This window comes from Marmota monax, unplaced genomic scaffold (genome assembly GCF_021218885.2).
Source record: "Marmota monax isolate L192 unplaced genomic scaffold, Marmota_monax_Labrador192_F-V1.1 WCK01_AAM20220418_F8-fsc00210, whole genome shotgun sequence".
NCBI lineage: Eukaryota > Metazoa > Chordata > Mammalia > Rodentia > Sciuridae > Marmota > Marmota monax.
The window spans coordinates 2,865,381-2,883,655 of record NW_026695248.1 but is presented as its reverse complement, the minus strand read 5'-3'; the positions used below and the strand labels follow the sequence as shown (position 1 = coordinate 2,883,655).

Here is an 18,275-nt window from a genome sequence, read left to right as displayed (position 1 = left end):
GTGCCAGACAAGCCATATGGAGCTGCTGCTGAGGGGAAAACCAGAGGGCACCTTGCGAGCTGCCCTGCAGCCGTAGGAGGGGACTTGTCCCTGGAGACACAGTGAAGAGTTTGCCAGTTTGAGCTTCTTAAGGGAAAAGCCAGTCTGAATATAGATGGAAGTGCACGTTTGTGGATGATGGATGGTTTCTAAAAATAGTCATCCCTTGTCTTCCAACAGTCCTCACCCAGTGGAGGAGATCGTGGGCTCGGCATCCGGAGCTGGGAGGTTTAGTGTCACTGCTGGGTTCTCAGAACCTCAGCTGCTTCATCCCATCCACAAAAAGGGGGTTGTGAGGATCACCAGTGTAGGACGGCAGTGTTTCAGAGTTATTCTTGTACATCAGCCTGCTGATGTTTCTAAAGGGCACCGGTGTGCATTATCCTGAGCTTCCTTATGAAGGGACCTCTCAGGTTGGATACCATGGTCAGGAGCTGCGTGTTCATACTTTGCCATACAGTAGATTAATTCACGTGCATACATTTTTATTTATCTTTGACCCATTTGAAGTTTGCAGACATCTTGCTCCATTTTCTACAACTTGGAAATCTTGCTTTGCTGTGCAGACCATTTTCAGTTGCTCTCATCCAGAAGTTGAGAATTTTTCCTTCCAAGTTATCCTTTCTTGGTGCTCTTGGCTTGGCCTCCAGATGGCTGCGGAGAACTCCCTCTGCCCTGCCTGTCTGTTCTGCATCTTCTCTGTGGTTTGGTCCCTTGGTCACAGGGTGGGTCCACTTTGTGTGTTCCTGCCCCCTCCTTGGGTACCTACAGCTACAATTTGTGTTCTTGTCTGTGTGTCACTTTAAGAAATCAACTTTTTCTTTTTTTTTTTTAAGAATAGTGTTAGAAGGCTAGGGATATGGCTCAAGTGGTAGCACGCTCGCCTGGCATGTGTGCGGCCCGGGTTCGATCCTCAGCACCACATACAAACAAAGATGTTGTGTCCGCCGAAAACTGAAAAATATATATTAAAAATTAAAAAAAAGAATAGTGTTAGATTTTCAGAAAAATTGTGATGACAAGTACAGAAAGTTCTTGCACAGCCCACACCCAGATTTTCTCCTATCGAGGCACTAGTCTTGTGTGTCTGTTACAATTAATGAACAACTGACATTGGTGCACTATTGTAGCAGCAGAGTCATGGGTGCACCCCGGGACTTAGTTAGGTCATGTGGTAAAGGAGAATTAAGGCTGCAGGTGGAATTAAGGATACTTTAGAACAGGGAGTTATCCTGGCTTATGCAGGTGACCTGGTGTGATCACAAGGCTCCCTACATCTGCAAGAGGGACCAGAAGAGAGGCCCAGAGATGCTAATGTGGGAGGAGCTTGGCCTGACACTGTTGGCCTCAAAGATGGAGCAGAGGACCTTGAGCCAAGTGAAGTGGGTGGCCTTGGAGGCTGGAAAAGACAAGTGTATTCTTGCCTGGAGCCTCCAAAAGTGGATTCTTGCCTGGAGCACCTGTCAACACATTGATCTTAGCTCAGTGTGACCCATATCAGGCTTCTGAGCCACAGAACTGGAAGATATTAAATCTGTTTTTAGTCTTTCACTGTTCCAGGATCCCATTCAGGATGACACATGACATTAGGTATCATCTTGATTGTTCCCACTTTCCCTGTTTTGCATGACCTGGACCATTTTGAGGATTATTCTTATGTATTTAGTAGAATGTCCCTCAGTTGGATTCATCTGAAGTTCTTCTTGTGATGGGTGGGGATGTGGTTTTGGAAGGAAGAATCAAAAGTGCTCATCATTTTATATCGAGGGTGGTGTCAGCACAGCTTGTACTGTGGGTCCTGACCTGGGTCACCTGGCTGATGCATTCGTTGGGTTTCTCCACTGTAAAGTCGCTCGCCCCACTGTCTGTACCATTAGCTGTGTGGGGGGGTAGGGTGGGGAGGTGGGGGCACTCCTGCTTTCTGCCAGTACAGAATGCTCCAGGCTCATTTGTGTATTTCCTGCCCTGGTCCCCAGAATGGACCATCTCCCCAAGGGTCCCTGGTTCTTTTTATTGGACAGTGGGAGCATAACCCAGATCCGGAAGCTGGGTGTGCTGCTTGCTTCTGGGCTTCACAGCTGACAGAGGGAGGACATATACACACATATACCTAAACATCTGGAAATATTTCCCTGTATAACTCTACTAGGGTTCTCCAGAGACAGTACCAATAGAATGGACACACACACACACACACACACACACACACACACAAACACACACACACACAGTCATGCATTGCTTAATGATGGGGTTGTATTATGAGAAAGGTGTGATTAGGCTCTTTTGGTGTGTGATGATTTTGTACCTTTATTTATTTAGTGTTTTTTTTTAATGTAGTGCTAGGGGTTGCACCTAGTGCTTCACGCCTGCCAGGCGAGCGCTCTACCACCGAGCCACAACCCCAGCCTATGTGGGATTATTTTAGAGTATTCACAACTAGATAGTTTCACCTACTACATATCTAGGCTGTGTTTTCCAGCTCAGTTATTGTTTGTTGGGACCACCCTGCTATATATGGCCTGTCAATGACTAAACTGTCCTGTGGCACGTGACTCTGGAGTGGGAGGGTGAGAAGAGAGAACTTATTAGGGGAGTCGGCTTTCACAATTATGAAAGCTGAGAAGCCCCAAATAGGCCATCTACAAGCCGGAAAACCAAAAAAGCTGACGAGTCTGAGAACCTGTGAGGTGGCTGGTTCATCCTGGAGTCCAAAGGCCAGAGAATCAGTAGCTCTGATGTGGAAGGGCAGGAGGAGAAGGGTAACCCAACTCCAGAAGAGAATGCATTCACTTTGCCTTTTTGTTCTGTGCAGTCCTTCAGCCTGATTGGACGGTGCCCACCGGGTTGATAATAGGTCTCTCTTCCTCAGTCCACTGACTCAAATGCTAGTCCCTTCTGGAAACATCCTCACTTGTGCCCAGAAATCTTGCTTTACCATCTCTCTGGGCATCCCTTCGTCAAGCTGACACCCCAAACTAATCACCATGGTAACCGTTTTGTATCTATAGTTAACTAAACATGACTTCATACTGTGACTCTGCCTCCCACATGTTACCGTATGGATCTCTGTTTTCCCTTCCGCAGTGAGACACCTGGCACGCGCTCTGCTGTCATTTTTCTTAGTTGCTCATTCCTAGTGCACATATGTAGTAGCCTCAGAGAGGTTGACCTGTACTCCATGGAGTACTGGACTTAGACTCCTTTTATTTCCAAAGAAATGTACCTATAGTAAGAAAAGCAAAGTTTACTTACATGAATATGCTTTCTCCCCGCCTGCTTCAGTGAGGTGGTTTGTGTTGGATGGTTAGATTGCTGCATTAAATCTGGGGATTTCATGACCCTAAATAACTTTTTCCCCCTGTAATTTGTAAACATTGAAGATCACTCCTTGTGCCCTAAAGCTCTGTGGCTTTTGACAAATGCATAGTGCCAAAATAGCTGCAAGTATAATATTCACAACTACAATATCATACAGAAATAGTTTCACTGCCCTAAAATTCCCATGTTGGATGATTCAGTTCCCTTCCCCTGGCAACCACCAATATTCCTTTTATTTCTTTATTTTTTAGTTGTAGTTGACACCTTATTTATTTATTTATTTATAGTGCTGAGGATCGAACCCAGGGCCTCACACGTGCTAGGCAAGTGCTCTACCACTGAGCCACAACCCTAGCCTCACTGATATTTCTTTTTAATTTGCTCTTTTTTTTTTTTACATTTCAAAGTTGTGGTTTATTTCTTGGCATTACTTGGATTGGTTTGGCAATTCTTTTTTTTTTTTAATTTTTTATTGTTGGTTGTTCAAAAACATTACATAGTTCTTGATATATCATATTTCACACTTTGATTCAAGTGGGTTATGAGCTCCCATTTTTACCCCATATACAGATTGCAGAATCACATCAGTTACACATCCATTGATTTACATATTGCCATACTAGTGTCTGTTGTGTTCTGCTGCCTTTCCTATCCTCTACTATCCCCCCTCCCCTCCCCTCCCCTCCCCTCTTCTCTCTCTGCCCCCTCTACTGACATTCGTTTGTCCCCCTTGTATTATTTTTCCCTTTCCCCTCACTTCCTCTTGTATGTACTTTTGTATAACTCTGAGGGTCTCCTTCCATTTCCATGCAATTTCCCTTCTCTCTCCCTTTCCCTCCCACCTCTCATCCCTGTTTAATGTTAATCTTCTTCTCCTGCTCTTCGTCCCTACTCTGTTCTTAGTTACTCTCCTTATATCAAAGAAGACATTTGGCATTTGTTTTTTAGGGATTGGCTAGCTTCACTTAGCATAATCTGCTCTAATGCCATCCATTTCCCTGTAAATTCTATGATTTTGTCATTTTTTAATGCAGAGTAATACTCCATTGTGTATAAATGCCACATTTTTTTTATCCATTCGTCTATTGAAGGGCATCTAGGTTGGTTCCACAGTCTTGCTATTGTGAATTGTGCTGCTATGAACATCGATGTAGCAGTGTCCCTGTAGCATGCTCTTTTTAGGTCTTTAGGGAATAGACCGAGAAGGGGAATAGCTGGGTCAAATGGCGGCTCCATTCCCAGCTTTCCAAGAAATCTCCATACTGCTTTCCAAATTGGCTGCACCAATTTGCAGTCCCACCAGCAATGTACAAGTGTCCCCTTTTCCCCACATCCTCGCCAGCACTTGTTGTTGTTTGACTTCATAATGGCTGCCAATCTAACTGGAGTGAGATGGTATCTTAGGGTGGTTTTGATTTGCATTTCTCGGACTGCTAGAGATGGTGAGCATTTTTTCATGTACTTGTTGATTGATTGTATGTCCTCCTCTGAGAAGTGTCTGTTCAGGTCCTTGGCCCATTTGTTGATTGGGTTGTTTGTTCTCTTATTGTCTAATTTTTTGAGTTCTTTGTATACTCTGGATATTAGGGCTCTATCTGAAGTGTGAGGAGTAAAGATTTGTTCCCAGGATGTAGGCTCTCTATTTACCTCTCTGATTGTTTCTTTTGCTGAGAAAAAACTTTTTAGTTTGAGTAAGTCCCATTTGTTGATTCTAGTTATTAACTTTTGTGCTATGGGTGTCCTATTGAGGAATTTGGAGCCCGACCCCACAGTATGTAGATCGTAGCCAACTTTTTCTTCTATCAGGCGGCGTGTCTCTGATTTGATATCAAGCTCCTTGATCCATTTTGAATTCACTTTTGTGCATGGCGAGAGAAAGGGATTCAGTTTCATTTTGTTGCATATGGATTTCCAGTTTTCCCAGCACCATTTGTTGAAGATGCTATCCTTATTTTGACGTACATACACGGAGTATAACTTATTCCAATTAGGATCCTATTCTGTGGTTGAACATGCTGTGGAGTTACGCTAGTCATGTAATCATGTATGAATGTGGGACATTGATGTCCAGTTCCTTCTACTGTTTTTCCTGGTCTCATCCCCGCCCCCTTCCCTTCCTTCCCCTTTGTCTAATCTAACTGCTATTCTCCATCCCCACCCAGCCCATTGTGTGTCAGCATCCACATATAAGAGAACATTCAGCCTTTGGTTTTTTGGGGATCGACTTATTTCACTTAGCATGATAGTCTCTAGTTCCATCCATTTACCAGCAAATACCATAATTTCATTCTTCTTTAAAACTCAGTGATATTCCATTGTGTATATGTACCACATTTTCTTAATCCATTCATCTGTTGCAGGGCACTTAGGTTGGTTCCATAGCTTTGCTATATATGCTATATATAGCCTGTCAATGGTTTCTGAGGACTCTCCATACTGCTTTCCATAGTGGTTGCACCAATTTGCAGTCCCACCAGCAATACAAGAATGAACCTTTTTCCCCACATCCTTGCCAACATTTAGTGTTACTTGTATTCTTGACGATTGCCATTCTGACTGGAGTGAGATGGAATTTCAGTGTAGATTTGATTTGCCTTTCTCTACTTGCTAGAGATGTTGAACATTTTGTCACGTGTTTGTTGGCCATTTGTCTTCTGCTGTGAAGTGCCTCTTGAGTTTTTTGCCCATTTATAACCACTGATATTTCTATCCTTGCCATAGTTTCCCTTTTTCATTATCTGAGACTCATTGGAACCACATGGTTTGTAGCTTTTTCAGGAGGATTTCTTTCACTTAACAGTATGTACTTTCTTCCTGTCTTTCATGGTGGATTGATTCTTTACCACTGAGTACTAATCCACTGAATGATGTACCCCTGTGGGCTATCTACTCAAGTGTTGAAGGATGTCTTGGGTGGTTCCTGTTTGGTATAATTTTGGATAAAGCTGCCATAAACATTTAGGTGCAGGTTTTCCTGTGGATGTAGGTTTTCATATCGGTTGGGCAAACACCTGGGAGTGGGATTGCAGAATGGTGTGATGAAACTATTTAGTTTTGTAAGAAATGCCAAACTGGCCACTGAAGTGGCTGTACTGCTCTGCATTTCCAACCACAGTGAATGAGTCCCTGTTGTTGCATACCTTCACTAGTAATTGGTGGTGTTGGGATTTTGGATTGTAGACATCCTATTAGATGTATAATGGTATCTTTTTTTTTTTTAAACTTGTAACTCCCTAGTGACAAACTGTGCAACTTTTCATATGATTCTTTACCATTCACATATCTTCTATGGCGAGGTGTTTGTTTTTCCCTGGTTTTAATTAGATCATTTGTTTTCTTTTTTTAAAATTTATTTTTTATGTGTAGATGGACACAACACAATGCCTTTATTTTTACGTGGTGTTGAGGATCGAACCTGGGTCCAGCCCGTGCTAGGCGAGCGTTCTACCGCTGAGCCACAATCCCAGCCCTAGATCATTTGTTTTCTTATTGTTGAATGTTTTTCTTTCTTTCTTTCTTTCTTTCTTTTGTTCTTTCTTTCTCTTCCTCTCTCTCTTTCTCTCTCTCCTTCCTTCCTTCCTAGGGATTGAATCCATGGGTACTTAACAACTGAGCTACATTCCCAGCCCTTTATTGTATTTTATTAGTGACAGGTTCTTGCTGAGTTGCTTAGGACTTCACTAAGTTGCTGAGGATGGTTTTGCACTTATGAGCTTCCCGAGTCGCTGGGATTTGGGGGTGTGCACCACTGTGCCTGGCTTCTTATTGTTGAGTTTTAAGAATTCTTTGTCCTTTGTCAGGTGGTGTAATGTAAGTGGTTTCTCAGTGGCTAGTCTTTTGATGAAGTGTTCTCAGAGCAAGTTTTTCACTTTAATAAAATTCTAAGATTTTTTTTCATGAATCATGCTTTCAAGGTTGTTTCCAAATCCATGATCAAGGTCATCTAGGCTTTCTATGTTGTTTTCTAGAAGCTTCATAGTTTTCTATATTTAGATCTCTGATCCTCTTTGATCATTATTTGGCCCTTATGAAAGGGGTAGGGTCAGGGTCTGGGTGCCATCTTTGGCTTCTGCATGTTGATATTTAGTTGTTCAGCACTGTTTCTTGCTAGGTTATCCTTCTCCATCAATATGCCTTCACTCCCGTGTTAAAGACTGGCTGATTGTGTAAGTCCGTCTCTGGACTTTTGTTCCACAGATCTGTGCTTCTACTCTACTTGGCAGCACACTGTCTTGATGTCTGTACCTTTGTAGTAAATCTTGGAATCATGTTGTGTGGATCCTCCAATTTTGTTCTTCTTTGGTATTGTGTTATTGTGTTGCCTCTACTAGGTCTTTACCTTTTTTTTTTCTTTTTAAATAAACTTTATAATTAGTTGTCAATATTTCCAAAATAGCATCATGGGATTTTAATTGGGATCACAATGAATCCGTAGATCAAGTTGGAAGGACTTGACCTCTTAATAGTATTGACTCTTCCAACCCATGAACATGGACTATCTCTAGTTAGCTCTTCCTTGATTTCTCATCCGAGTCATATAGACTTGTGCATACACATCCTATGCACATACTTGGACTGTGCCTACCGAAAATACTTCTTATTTTTGTCGGTGGTGTTTACTTGTTTTGTTTTTTCAGATTCCCGCTGTACTTTGCTGATGTGTAGGAAAGCTGTTGCTGTGCTATCCTCACACCTCCAGCTCTGTGATGTTTATTAGTTCCTCAAGTTTTTCTTGATTCTTTTTAGTTTTTACAAAGACAGGCATGTCATCTTGGAACAAAGGTTTATTTCTCTTCACTAACTCTACACCTTCTGTTTCCTCTTTTTGTCTGAGCATATTAGCTGGGTCTTTCAGTATGAGGTTGGCTAGGAGTGATAGGAGAAGTTGTCTTTCCCTTATCCCTGGTTAGCAGGCAAGTGTTGAGCTTCTCAGTAAGTATGATGTTCATTGTAGGGTTTTTGGGAGAAGAAGGTAGATGGTATTTATCAAGTTAAAGAAGTTCTTGATTCTTAATTTGCTATTTTTTTCTTTAATCATGAATGGGTGTTGTCAGAAGCTTTGTGTGTCAGTTGGAATGATCATGTGATTTTTTTTTTTTCTACTTCACCTGTCGTGATGTAGTATATCACTTGATTTTTGAATGCTGGACCATTCTTACATACCTGGAGCAGGTCCCACTTGGTCATGACATAGAATTTATTTTATATGTTGTTTGATTCTGTTTGCTGGTAGAGTTTTTTTGTGGTGCTGGCAGTTGAACTCGGGATCTGGGCCATACTAGGCAAGCATTCTACGGCTGAGCTACATCCCAGCCCCACCCCTTTACTTTTAAATGTGTGACTATTACATGGATTTCTTGTGGGCAACACACATTTGGGCCTTGGTTTTATTTTCTTTTTGAAATCCACTCTGAAAGTCACTGGGCTTTTTTGTTTGGTGTATTTAGACCATTCACATGTGAAGTGATTGTTGGCTGGTTAGGTTAATCTCTACCATGTTTATAACTGTTCTATATTTACTGCTTTGTTCTTTTTCTTTTTAACCTCTTTTCCTGACTTTATTATTGAACACTTTGTGATTCCGTTTATTTACCTCTTAGCTTGTCAACTACAGTTTGAAAAAAATTTTTAGGAATTGTTTATGGTTTGGAACATAATTTACAAATTAGTCTCTGTCTACCTTCAGATATCCTGCAGATAACCTTTTTTTTTGGGGGGGGGAAGGGGTCATCGGAGATTGAATCCAGAGGCGCTTAACCACTGAACCACATCCCCAGTCCATTTTTATTTTTTAATTTTGAGACAGAGTCTCACTGAGTTACTTAGAGCCTCACCAAGTTGCTGAGGGTGGCCTCAAACTTGTCCTCCTAAGCCACTGGGTTACAGGCATGTACCACCATGCCTGGCTGAAATGCAGATATCTTATAACAGTATTCCGAAACCCTCTCATCTTTTATGGCATTGCTGCATTCATTTTACTTATTTATATACTGTTACCACTCACTAAATGTTTACTATTAACCCTTTAAACATTTCTTTTAGATCAGTTAGGAATATGAAAAATAAGATTTTATTTTACCTTTACTTATTTCCTCTTGGACACACTTCTTTTTTTTTTTTTTATGAAGCTCTCAGTTACTGATCTGTATCATTTTCTTTCTCTCTGAAGAATTTGATAGTTAGGTTTCTTGGAAATGAATTTCCTGTTACCATTTGAGGAAGTCTTTCTTTTTCAACTTTGAAGGACAGTTTCACTGGGCATAGTGGTTCCTGCTGGTAATCCTACTAATTTGGGACACTGAGACAGGAGCATTACAAGTTTGAGGCCAGCCTCTGCAATTTATTGAAGCCCTGTCTCAAACAATAAAAAGAACTGTGGGTGTGGCTCAGTGGTAGAGCACCCCTGTTTCAATACCCAGTATCCAGAAAGGAAAAAAAAAATGAAAATCCTCACTGGATACAGATTTACTGGTTGGTGGTTCTTTTCCTTCAACACTTTTTCAATTCACTTAAGTGCATGCTTGGAGAAGTCTGCTGTAATTTTATTGTTTCTCCTAGGCTGTCTGCTTCATACCCCAGCTTCTTTCAAGATTTTCTTTTTGATTTCTTAAATTTACATACGATACACCTCAGTGTAGAATTTTATTTACTTTTTCACATTTATCTGCTTGGTATTCTCTGTTCTTCTTGGATCTGTGTTCTAGAGTGTGTCATTAATTTTGTCAAATTCTTGGCCATTACTTCTTCAAATGATTGCTTTCCTCTTCTCCTGGTTTTCTAGTTTTGAGCACTTATGTCTTTTGGAATTACCCACAGATATCACATATCCTGTACTTCTCTGTATCGTATCTCTTGGCTTTTCAGTGGAAGTTTCTGTTGATCTATCTTCAGGTTCACTGATTCTCTCCTTGACTGTCCAGGCTACTGATGAGCCCATCAAGGGCAATCTTCATTTTTGTTTATTTCTATTTATTTTCTTTTTTCATATTTATTAGTTTCCATCTCTCTGCTCACATTACCTGTTCTTCCATAGTGTTTACCTTTTCTTTAGAGCCTATTAATCACAATTATTTTAAAAATTCTCTCAGAGTACCATGATCGGTCACATTTGCATCTTATTCTGATATATGCTTTATCTTTTTTTTTTTTTTTGGTACCAGGGACTGAACCCAGGGACACTTAACCACTGAGCCACATCCCAGCCTTTTTTATACTTTATTCAGAGGCAGGGTCTCACTGAGTTGCTTAGGGTCTCACTAAGTTGCTGAGGCAGGCTTTGAACTCATAATCCTCCTGCCTCAGACTCCTGAGCTGCTGGGATTACAGGCATGCGCCACCATGCCCAGCTGCTTTATCTTTTAATAAAGTGTTTTTTTCTAGCCTATTGGCATGTTTTGTATAATTTTTTTGCTTAAAATTCAGATATATTGAGTAATAAGAACTGAGAAAGTAGTCTTCAGTGTGGGTTTGCTGCTCTGGCTGGTCCTGGGCTGTTCACAGTTTGCTGCTGTAGTTGTGCGTACAGAGGTTTCACAGTCCCCAAGTGTCCCTGGTTGGGTCTCCCCTTTAGTCTTGGGGATGAGGAGCTTCTCGGATGGTCCGAGTCTCGCTGCTCTTTGAGCTGTCGTCCACTGTCATTTATACTGGAGCTTTTGCTGTGGGGGAGGGGAGGGATTCTAGAATCTTGTCAGTAAATCTCAGGCACCAGTGGACCTGCGTCCCTTCCTAGCCACTTCCTCCCAGCCCCTTGGGAACATGAGTCAGAGGAGAACAGGAGCCAGAGAGGGACCTTTCCCCAGCTGCAGAGGCCCTGAGGATACCGCACGGTGTTGCTCTTCCCTTCTCCAGAGAGCTGCAGGGGTCTCCTGGGATCCTACAGTGGGAACTGGTGGGTTCTGGTGGGAACCCCTGTGCTGGTTTGAGGGTGCCCTAAGACCACAGCACCACGAGTTTCTCTCATTCTCTTCCACACTCAGCCCCCCAAAGTTTGAACCAGTCAGTACTGAGTGTCCTACCGTTCATGGCTTCAGCTTTAGGGAATCAGGTCCCAGCTGTGCTCTCGGAATTCCCCTATGTCTCTAGATTTGGGGTTGGTTTGACCTGTGACCTCAGTTGTCTGATGAGTTTGAGAAAAGTCTCCAGTTTCCAGTCTGCTTGGCCTCTTCTCGTATTTATGGGAGGGATGGTTTCCAAGCTCTGTGCATGTTGGAGCTGAAGCTGGAAGTCCCCCTGTGGCTTTTCCATTGGTGCCCTGCCCACCTGCCCACCAGTCTAAGGGGCTGGGTTACCACAGACCTACCTCCCCACCTTTTCAAAAGCACCAGAGAGAAATCACCACTGTGCAGTTGAAAGTCCCCATCCCTCTGTGTGTCTGTGGAGTTGCTGCACAAACTCCCTGCTCCCCTCTTTTGGAGTCACCTAGAGTCCCCCAGGCTGCTGCTTGCAAATTCTGCTTGGATTCTAGCGCAGATGTCTTAAAAGTGCCACGTGATGGGCTCCTTCCTGATCTCCGTCAGCATCTCCATCACTATGCCTCTACCTTTGCTACACAAACGTGTCATTTCATCAGTCTCTTGAAAACAGAGCTTTAAGCCCCCTTGCCCCAGCCCGGTGACCTTGGCACTGAGCACCCCAAGCTGGCCATGGGTTCTGCATCATGTGTCAGCTCCTTTGTTCAGCAGACAGCCTGCCTGCCCCCTTGGTCATCTGACACTCCGTATCAGGAAGGGGACAATCAGGAAGGGGACAGGGGCCTGGCCAAAGGAATAACTGCTATAAAACCCACATGGCCTTCCTTCCTTCTGCTGGGGAAGTCATGAGAGGGGCAGGTGAAGGGGGCGTAGGTGCTGGGCATCTGGGCGCTGGGAGCACAGGGCGAGCAGGGCTCTCCTGGGTGGATGTTGGCAGCTGCAGAAGGGTCGATCAGGGAAGTAAATATATCGAGGGTCGTGGAGACGGGGCTTCTCTGCTGAAGAGAGTTGCAAACAGGGAAAGAAACTGTGAACACGGGTAGTGGATGGCAGCTGGAGGCATTGGTATGAACTCAGCTTTTCTATATGTAGAGTATATGCACACACACACACACACACACACACACAGATAGATGCCATTGTTTCAAAGACGTGTTTGCCTGTGTGTAAGTATATGAGTACATATGTACATGTGTACACCTAACAGTCTCCATTGAGAGGTCCTGGGCATGACCTTTTAGCAATGAGTTTCCAGATATAGGCTTTTTATTTTTATTTTGTACCAGGGATTGAACCCTGGGCTGCTTTACCACTGAGCCACATGCCCAGCCCTTTTAATTTTTTTATTTTGAGATAAGTTGCTGACGCTGGTTTTGAACTTGTGATCCTCTTGCCTCTCCTCCTGAGTCACTGGGATTGCAGGCGTATATTGGCTTTTGTATAAAAGTCCTCATAAAAGGAAATAGAATTCCTTGGAAAAATGTCTGATTCCAGGGCTGGAGCAGGGAAAGTTCAAGATGATGTTGGAATATTTTCTTGTGCCAGAAAATATGAAAACCCCTGAGGATGTGTCCAAAGGACACAGAGAGCAGCGTGAAGGGCTTCCTACCTGCCAAGCCTTGGACAATCAGAGCCTCCAAGTAATAACAGTACTGCATTATAACCCACTGAATAAAAGAAGAAAAATGGGGCCATACCAATAAAAGTCAATAAATTGGAACTTTGAGGAATGGGAAATTTACATGATTTTATAGTTTTTCTGTAGGAGATTTGTTGATTCCAAAGGGGGAAAAAAATAACTTCATGGTGCAGAGGCCTAGCAATCGCTAACTTAATCAAGAAATCATGTGAGCCTCCTCAGGAATGGAGCAAGTTGAAATTGTTTCCACCTGAGAGGAAGTGACGAACACCAGCATCACTTCTATGATCCCAGCCAAAGACTTGAACCTGAGTCTAATCACGATGAAGCATCAGCCAAGACAAAACCGTGGGACTTGCTGCCGAAAAACTGGCCAGTAGTCTTCGAAACCGTCAAGGTCATGAAAGTCAAAGATGTCTCCTGAGAGATGTGATAGCTAAATGCAGTGTGAGATTCTGAACGGGTCCACTGTGGCAGAATCCCAGGCCAGGCAGTTCTCAAGTTTGGATAGCTGGACTTGGGTTCTTTGATTCTACAATGGTGCGAAAGTGACCTGTGTTCAGTAGAAACCAAACACGCAGTTTTGAACTTGGATCTTTTCCTAGGGATGTGGCCTGGTCCTCTCTGATGTGAGGCAGTTGCAGGTCCCAGCCAGCCTGCAATTGAGAGGGTAGGCAAGTGACAGTGTGTGTGCCCTGCTGCCAAGCTGGGAAGAACAAGTGGGTATATCCCATGCGTTTCCAAGTTGCAGTGCGTTTGCCTTATGACGGGTATATCAGGACGTAACCCCACCATGATTCCTGGCGTTCGTGTGTGGACACTTGGAAATACATAAAGGATCTGAGGCTCAGAGGGTAGGAGTTTGCCAGGTTCATTTTCTGAATTGGTCGGCTACACTGTTGTGTAGGAGGATGTCCCTGTTTGTGTGAAACGTACACCACACACTCTGGGGATGGTGGGGGTGTAAGTCAGTGACTTATTCCTTAATGATTCAACTTTTCTGAACATTGGAGGTTGTTCAACAAAAATAAACACACTCCGCAGGCAACTTAAAGCCCTTCTCAGGGCCTGCTAGTTAGGGAGCGTGATTAAGGTAAGGGGAAGGGCTGAACCTCCTCTAGGGAGGAGCAAATGCGCTTGTCGCCTGCCATTCATTCAGGATGCCATTCATCACGGCAGAGTGCCAGTCCTTCACCTGCCACCTGTGCCTTATGGTCTGTGAGGGACTTGGATGTGTTTTTGCATTTCTCACGGTACCTTTCTGGAGTGGGTAGGAATTAGTCTTTCACATGAGATGTAGATCCTGATGGTGATAATAACGGGCCACTCTTACTTGGTACTTCTTATGGGCCAGCAATTGTCTAAGTACTTCTAATGATAACTTAGTTTTCATATTTACCTTTAGAGGTATATTGGGATTCCTTTTTCTTAAAACGAGAGGAAACCAGTGCCCAGAGAAGTCAGGTGACTTGCCTAAGGCCACACAGCTTGAAAGTGATGGAGCTGGGGTTCAAATCAGGCAGTCTGACTCGAATACCAGATTCAGCGGGAAATTTTCCCGGTGAATGGGTGCAAGGAAGCAGGAGCACTAGGCCCCTTGGAGTTCACACCCTTGTGGGGTATGTGAGAACCTCGGGTGAGTGACCATGCTGCCTCGCACACGTCAGGAGTGGCAGCGGGACTGGCTGCTGGACTGGCCAGGCCCCAAGCTCACAGGTATATTGTCTTCTCTTTTCCCTTGAAGGTCGCCTGGTGGGTGCTCTGGACGCAGTGCTGGATTCCAACGCACGGGTTGCTCCTTTTCGAATTCTGCTTCAAGTTCCCGGGTCACAGGTGTATTCTCCCATAGCATGTGGTGAGTTACTGAATGGATCAGACGTTTACTGGGCCATAGCCACTGGTGAGTCTCGTTCCGTTGGAATGTTCCAAACCCTAAGGTCCGAGCATGCTGAGCATCTGCATGTGGGTGAGCCTGAAGGTAACCCCCGGGAGCCTCACCTGGCTTTCAGGAGCTCCCTGTGCTCTCCTCCTCCACGTGTCTGTCTCTTTAACCATCAAAAGCACATAAATCTGTGAGCGCAGCCATGCCAGGCTTCAGAGTGGTGGGTTCAGGGCACTCACACAGTGCTGGGTATGAAATGCACATTTCCTTGGTAGTCTTGTTTCTAACTTAACAGATGAGTTCCCGGTGTGTGCATGTGTGGTAGAGACCTGGGGGCAAAGTCCGAGGGTTGCATCTGACTTGGGCAATCTCCGCCCCATGTTCCATGTTTACACCAAGAGACTGAATAGTCACTGGGCTGCTGAGGAAGTTTAGAAGTCCCCTCCTCCTCCTCCTGCCGGTCCTGTTCCTCCTGGGTGCTAGCTCTGTAATGGCTAACGTTCCTGGAATTGTTACAGCCCAGGAAGCCCCTTCTGTTATAAATAAACCCCAAATCAGGTCTTCCTACACATGTACTAAGTGATCAGCCTTCTAGAGATTAAAAAAATAGGGAAAATAATTATCTGTAACCCTTTATGCAGTAGTAATCTTCTGTTTACACCATGTATAGAGTCAGGAAAGGTTTTAGTTTTTTGGATTTTTTTTTAACACTTTATTAGCTGCCATAAACTTCCAACATCGCCTCCTGTCTATTGGCAAAATTTCCCTTTTTATAAATACAGAATGTGCAAGCAGAAATTTCTCATTCACCTCCACCATCCTGTTGTAACCACTGTTCACATCTCAGTGTTTCTTTTCTAAGCTTATTTTTTTCACTGGGTTCCATTATAATTGAACATAATGGGATTCATCATGACGTATTCATACGGTCACATAATATAATTTGGTCAATTACATTTCCCAATACCTCCCTGTTTTAAATTAAGACAGATCATTCTGTTTTTATATAAAGTGATGAAAAAAATCATGTATGCTCAATTTAAAGAAACCAACATTGAAAAATACGTAGAAGAAAATATCCAGCCAGGCATGGTGATGCAAGCCTATAATCCCAGCAGTTTGCAAGGCTCTGGCAGGAGGATGGCAATTTCGAAGCCAGCCTCAACAAAAGCGAGGCACTGAGCAACTCAGTGCAACCCTGTCTCTAAATAAAATACAAAATAGGGCTGGGATGGTAGCTCAGTGGCTCAATCCTTGGTACTCCCCCATAAAAGAAAATATCCATTGCCACAATCCTAACCATCCAAAGTAATCTCAACAGTAGGTACCAAGATAGGTAGAAGTGCTGTTAGGTAATGTAACTTGTCTGCCAGTTCTATTTTATAACAAAAGTATGAGGTGTAGTTGATTTCCATAAAAAGAAAGAAATAGAAATAAGACAAAAAAAAGATTAAACTTCAAATAAATGTTTAATGCAAGAAAGATTATTTTCTTAAAAGTTTCCAGTAAGGTTAAGGGAAGAGATTTTTGAAATCATTGTAAGGTTAGAATCATGGTATTTGAGAAACAGTGCTTCAATCTATGTTCATTGACAACCCATCCTACAGGACCAGGGTGCTGCATTCTTTTTTTGGGTACCAGGGATTGAACTGAGGGGCCCTGGGCCACTGAGCCACATCCCCAGCCCTATTTTGGATTTAGAGACAGGGTCTCACTGAGTTGCTTAGTACTTCGCTGTTGCTGAGGCTGGCTTTGAACTCACGATCCTCCTGCCTCAGCCTCCCAAGCCTCTGGGATTACAGGCGTGCTCCACCATGCCCAGCCACGGTACAGCATTCTTACTCCCTCTGCTTCCCCAACCTCTCATCTTAAAAAGTTATTAACTTTACATTGTAATTCTCATTCTGTCTGGTAACTGTGATTTCTCTTATTGTCTGTCTCAGCTCTGCGTTTACATTGACTTAATGCTTCTACTTGGGTATGGCTCTCCCAATCCAGAATCTTTTATTTTGGTTCATCTCTTAACTAACTGCATTCCTTGATTTTTTTCCCCTCCTAATGGGCTCATAAGTGTCCTGTTCTCTGAATGTTTTCACGTGCGTAAATATCTGCTCCTTGCTTTTTGGACTTGAGTGATAGCTTGGCTGGGTATGATAGTCATGGGCTACATGCTAGAGCTGGCTGGCTGTTGCTCCAGGGTCTTCTGGTATGTGAGGCAACAACATGAGAATTATCAGTCTGGTCTGATGGCCTCCCCTGAGTCCCTCCTTCTCGTGGTGATATGCTTTCAATGCATACAACTCTGCCTTTGTCATTGATCTTTAGTAACTTTATTAGAATCTGTTACTGCCACATGCATGTGTTAACATTTTCTGTCACTGTGCTCTTGCATCCTGCAGATGGACTTCTTTAATCATTTTCTTATGGGGAATGTCTTTGTCATTCTGCATGGGTATTATATTTTGCATTCTGTTTGTTGGATTCTCCACTTTAGAGACATTTTATGTTGGATAATTTTGTTGGCATTTCATTTTTTTGTTTTTCATTATCTGTGCTTTTCATCTGTACTGTGCATTCCATGCATGACTTTATTGAGTTGTCAATACAGTTTTCAGCAGTGTTTTCTGTAACCTCAATATTAGCTTAGTTACTAGTTTTATCAGGTTGTTTGATCCTCAGTTCATTGCTCTATGCCTTTAATCTCCTTTTTCATTTTTTATTTCCTCATTTCATCTGTGGGTTCCTGTTTGCTGAATTAATGTTCTTAGTTTATTGCTTTGGAGCACAAAGCATTTGTGAGAAGTTCTTTTTCTTGGAGTGTTCACTTCATTCCGGGTTGTATCTCCATCTCCAAAACCTTTGTCCTCCTCTGTTTCTTGTCTCTTCCTGTTGATTGTGTGTGTGGTTGATATGCTGTTTCTCCTCCTCTTGGGCATTGTTATGACAGACATTACAGAGGCAGTAGTGTGGTGGGGCTTTTTTAACTTGGGGGCAGAGCAAAGAGGACTGGTCTGCTGCTGGTCTAGGCATGGGGTGTGCCAAAGAGGTGGCATCCTCTCCTTGTGTTTCTCCCAGGTCTGCTCTAACCTAAGATGAAGAGTGGAGAGTGGATCTTGCTCTGGATTTGGAGCTTTTGATACAAGTATTTGAATTTTTGTCTCCTTGCTAGGCTGGCTCTGGGGGAGTTGGCAGAGTAGGGAGCTAGCTCCATCTTTGCTCTATTCCTAAACCCACCCTTCAAAACTATAGCCGTGCAGTGTCATTCTGAATGGCTGCCTAGCATTCAACCCTGTGGCTGTAGCTCAATTTACTCGTCTGGTCCTTTATTAGATACTTAATTGGTTCTGATTTTTCAGTACTTTAAAAACAATCAAACATCTGTTCACTTCAAGTTCCAGGACATTTGCCGTCCCTGGAGACCATT

General features: G+C 43.2%; 1 protein-coding gene across 3 annotated transcripts in view; it reads left to right on the top strand.

Moving 5' to 3' along the window:
* The window catches only part of Tbc1d8 (TBC1 domain family member 8), a 112,844-nt gene that overhangs the window by 36,679 nt on the left and 57,890 nt on the right, over positions 1 to 18,275 (top strand). For 2 of the 3 annotated variants that reach the window (XM_046440301.2, XM_058578314.1), the window contains exon 2: positions 14,714 to 14,869. In XM_046440301.2, coding sequence (XP_046296257.1) covers positions 14,714 to 14,869 — 156 coding nt within the window. The remainder of the gene's footprint in view (positions 1 to 14,713; positions 14,870 to 18,275) is intronic. The other variant, XM_046440302.2, reaches the window with a different exon arrangement.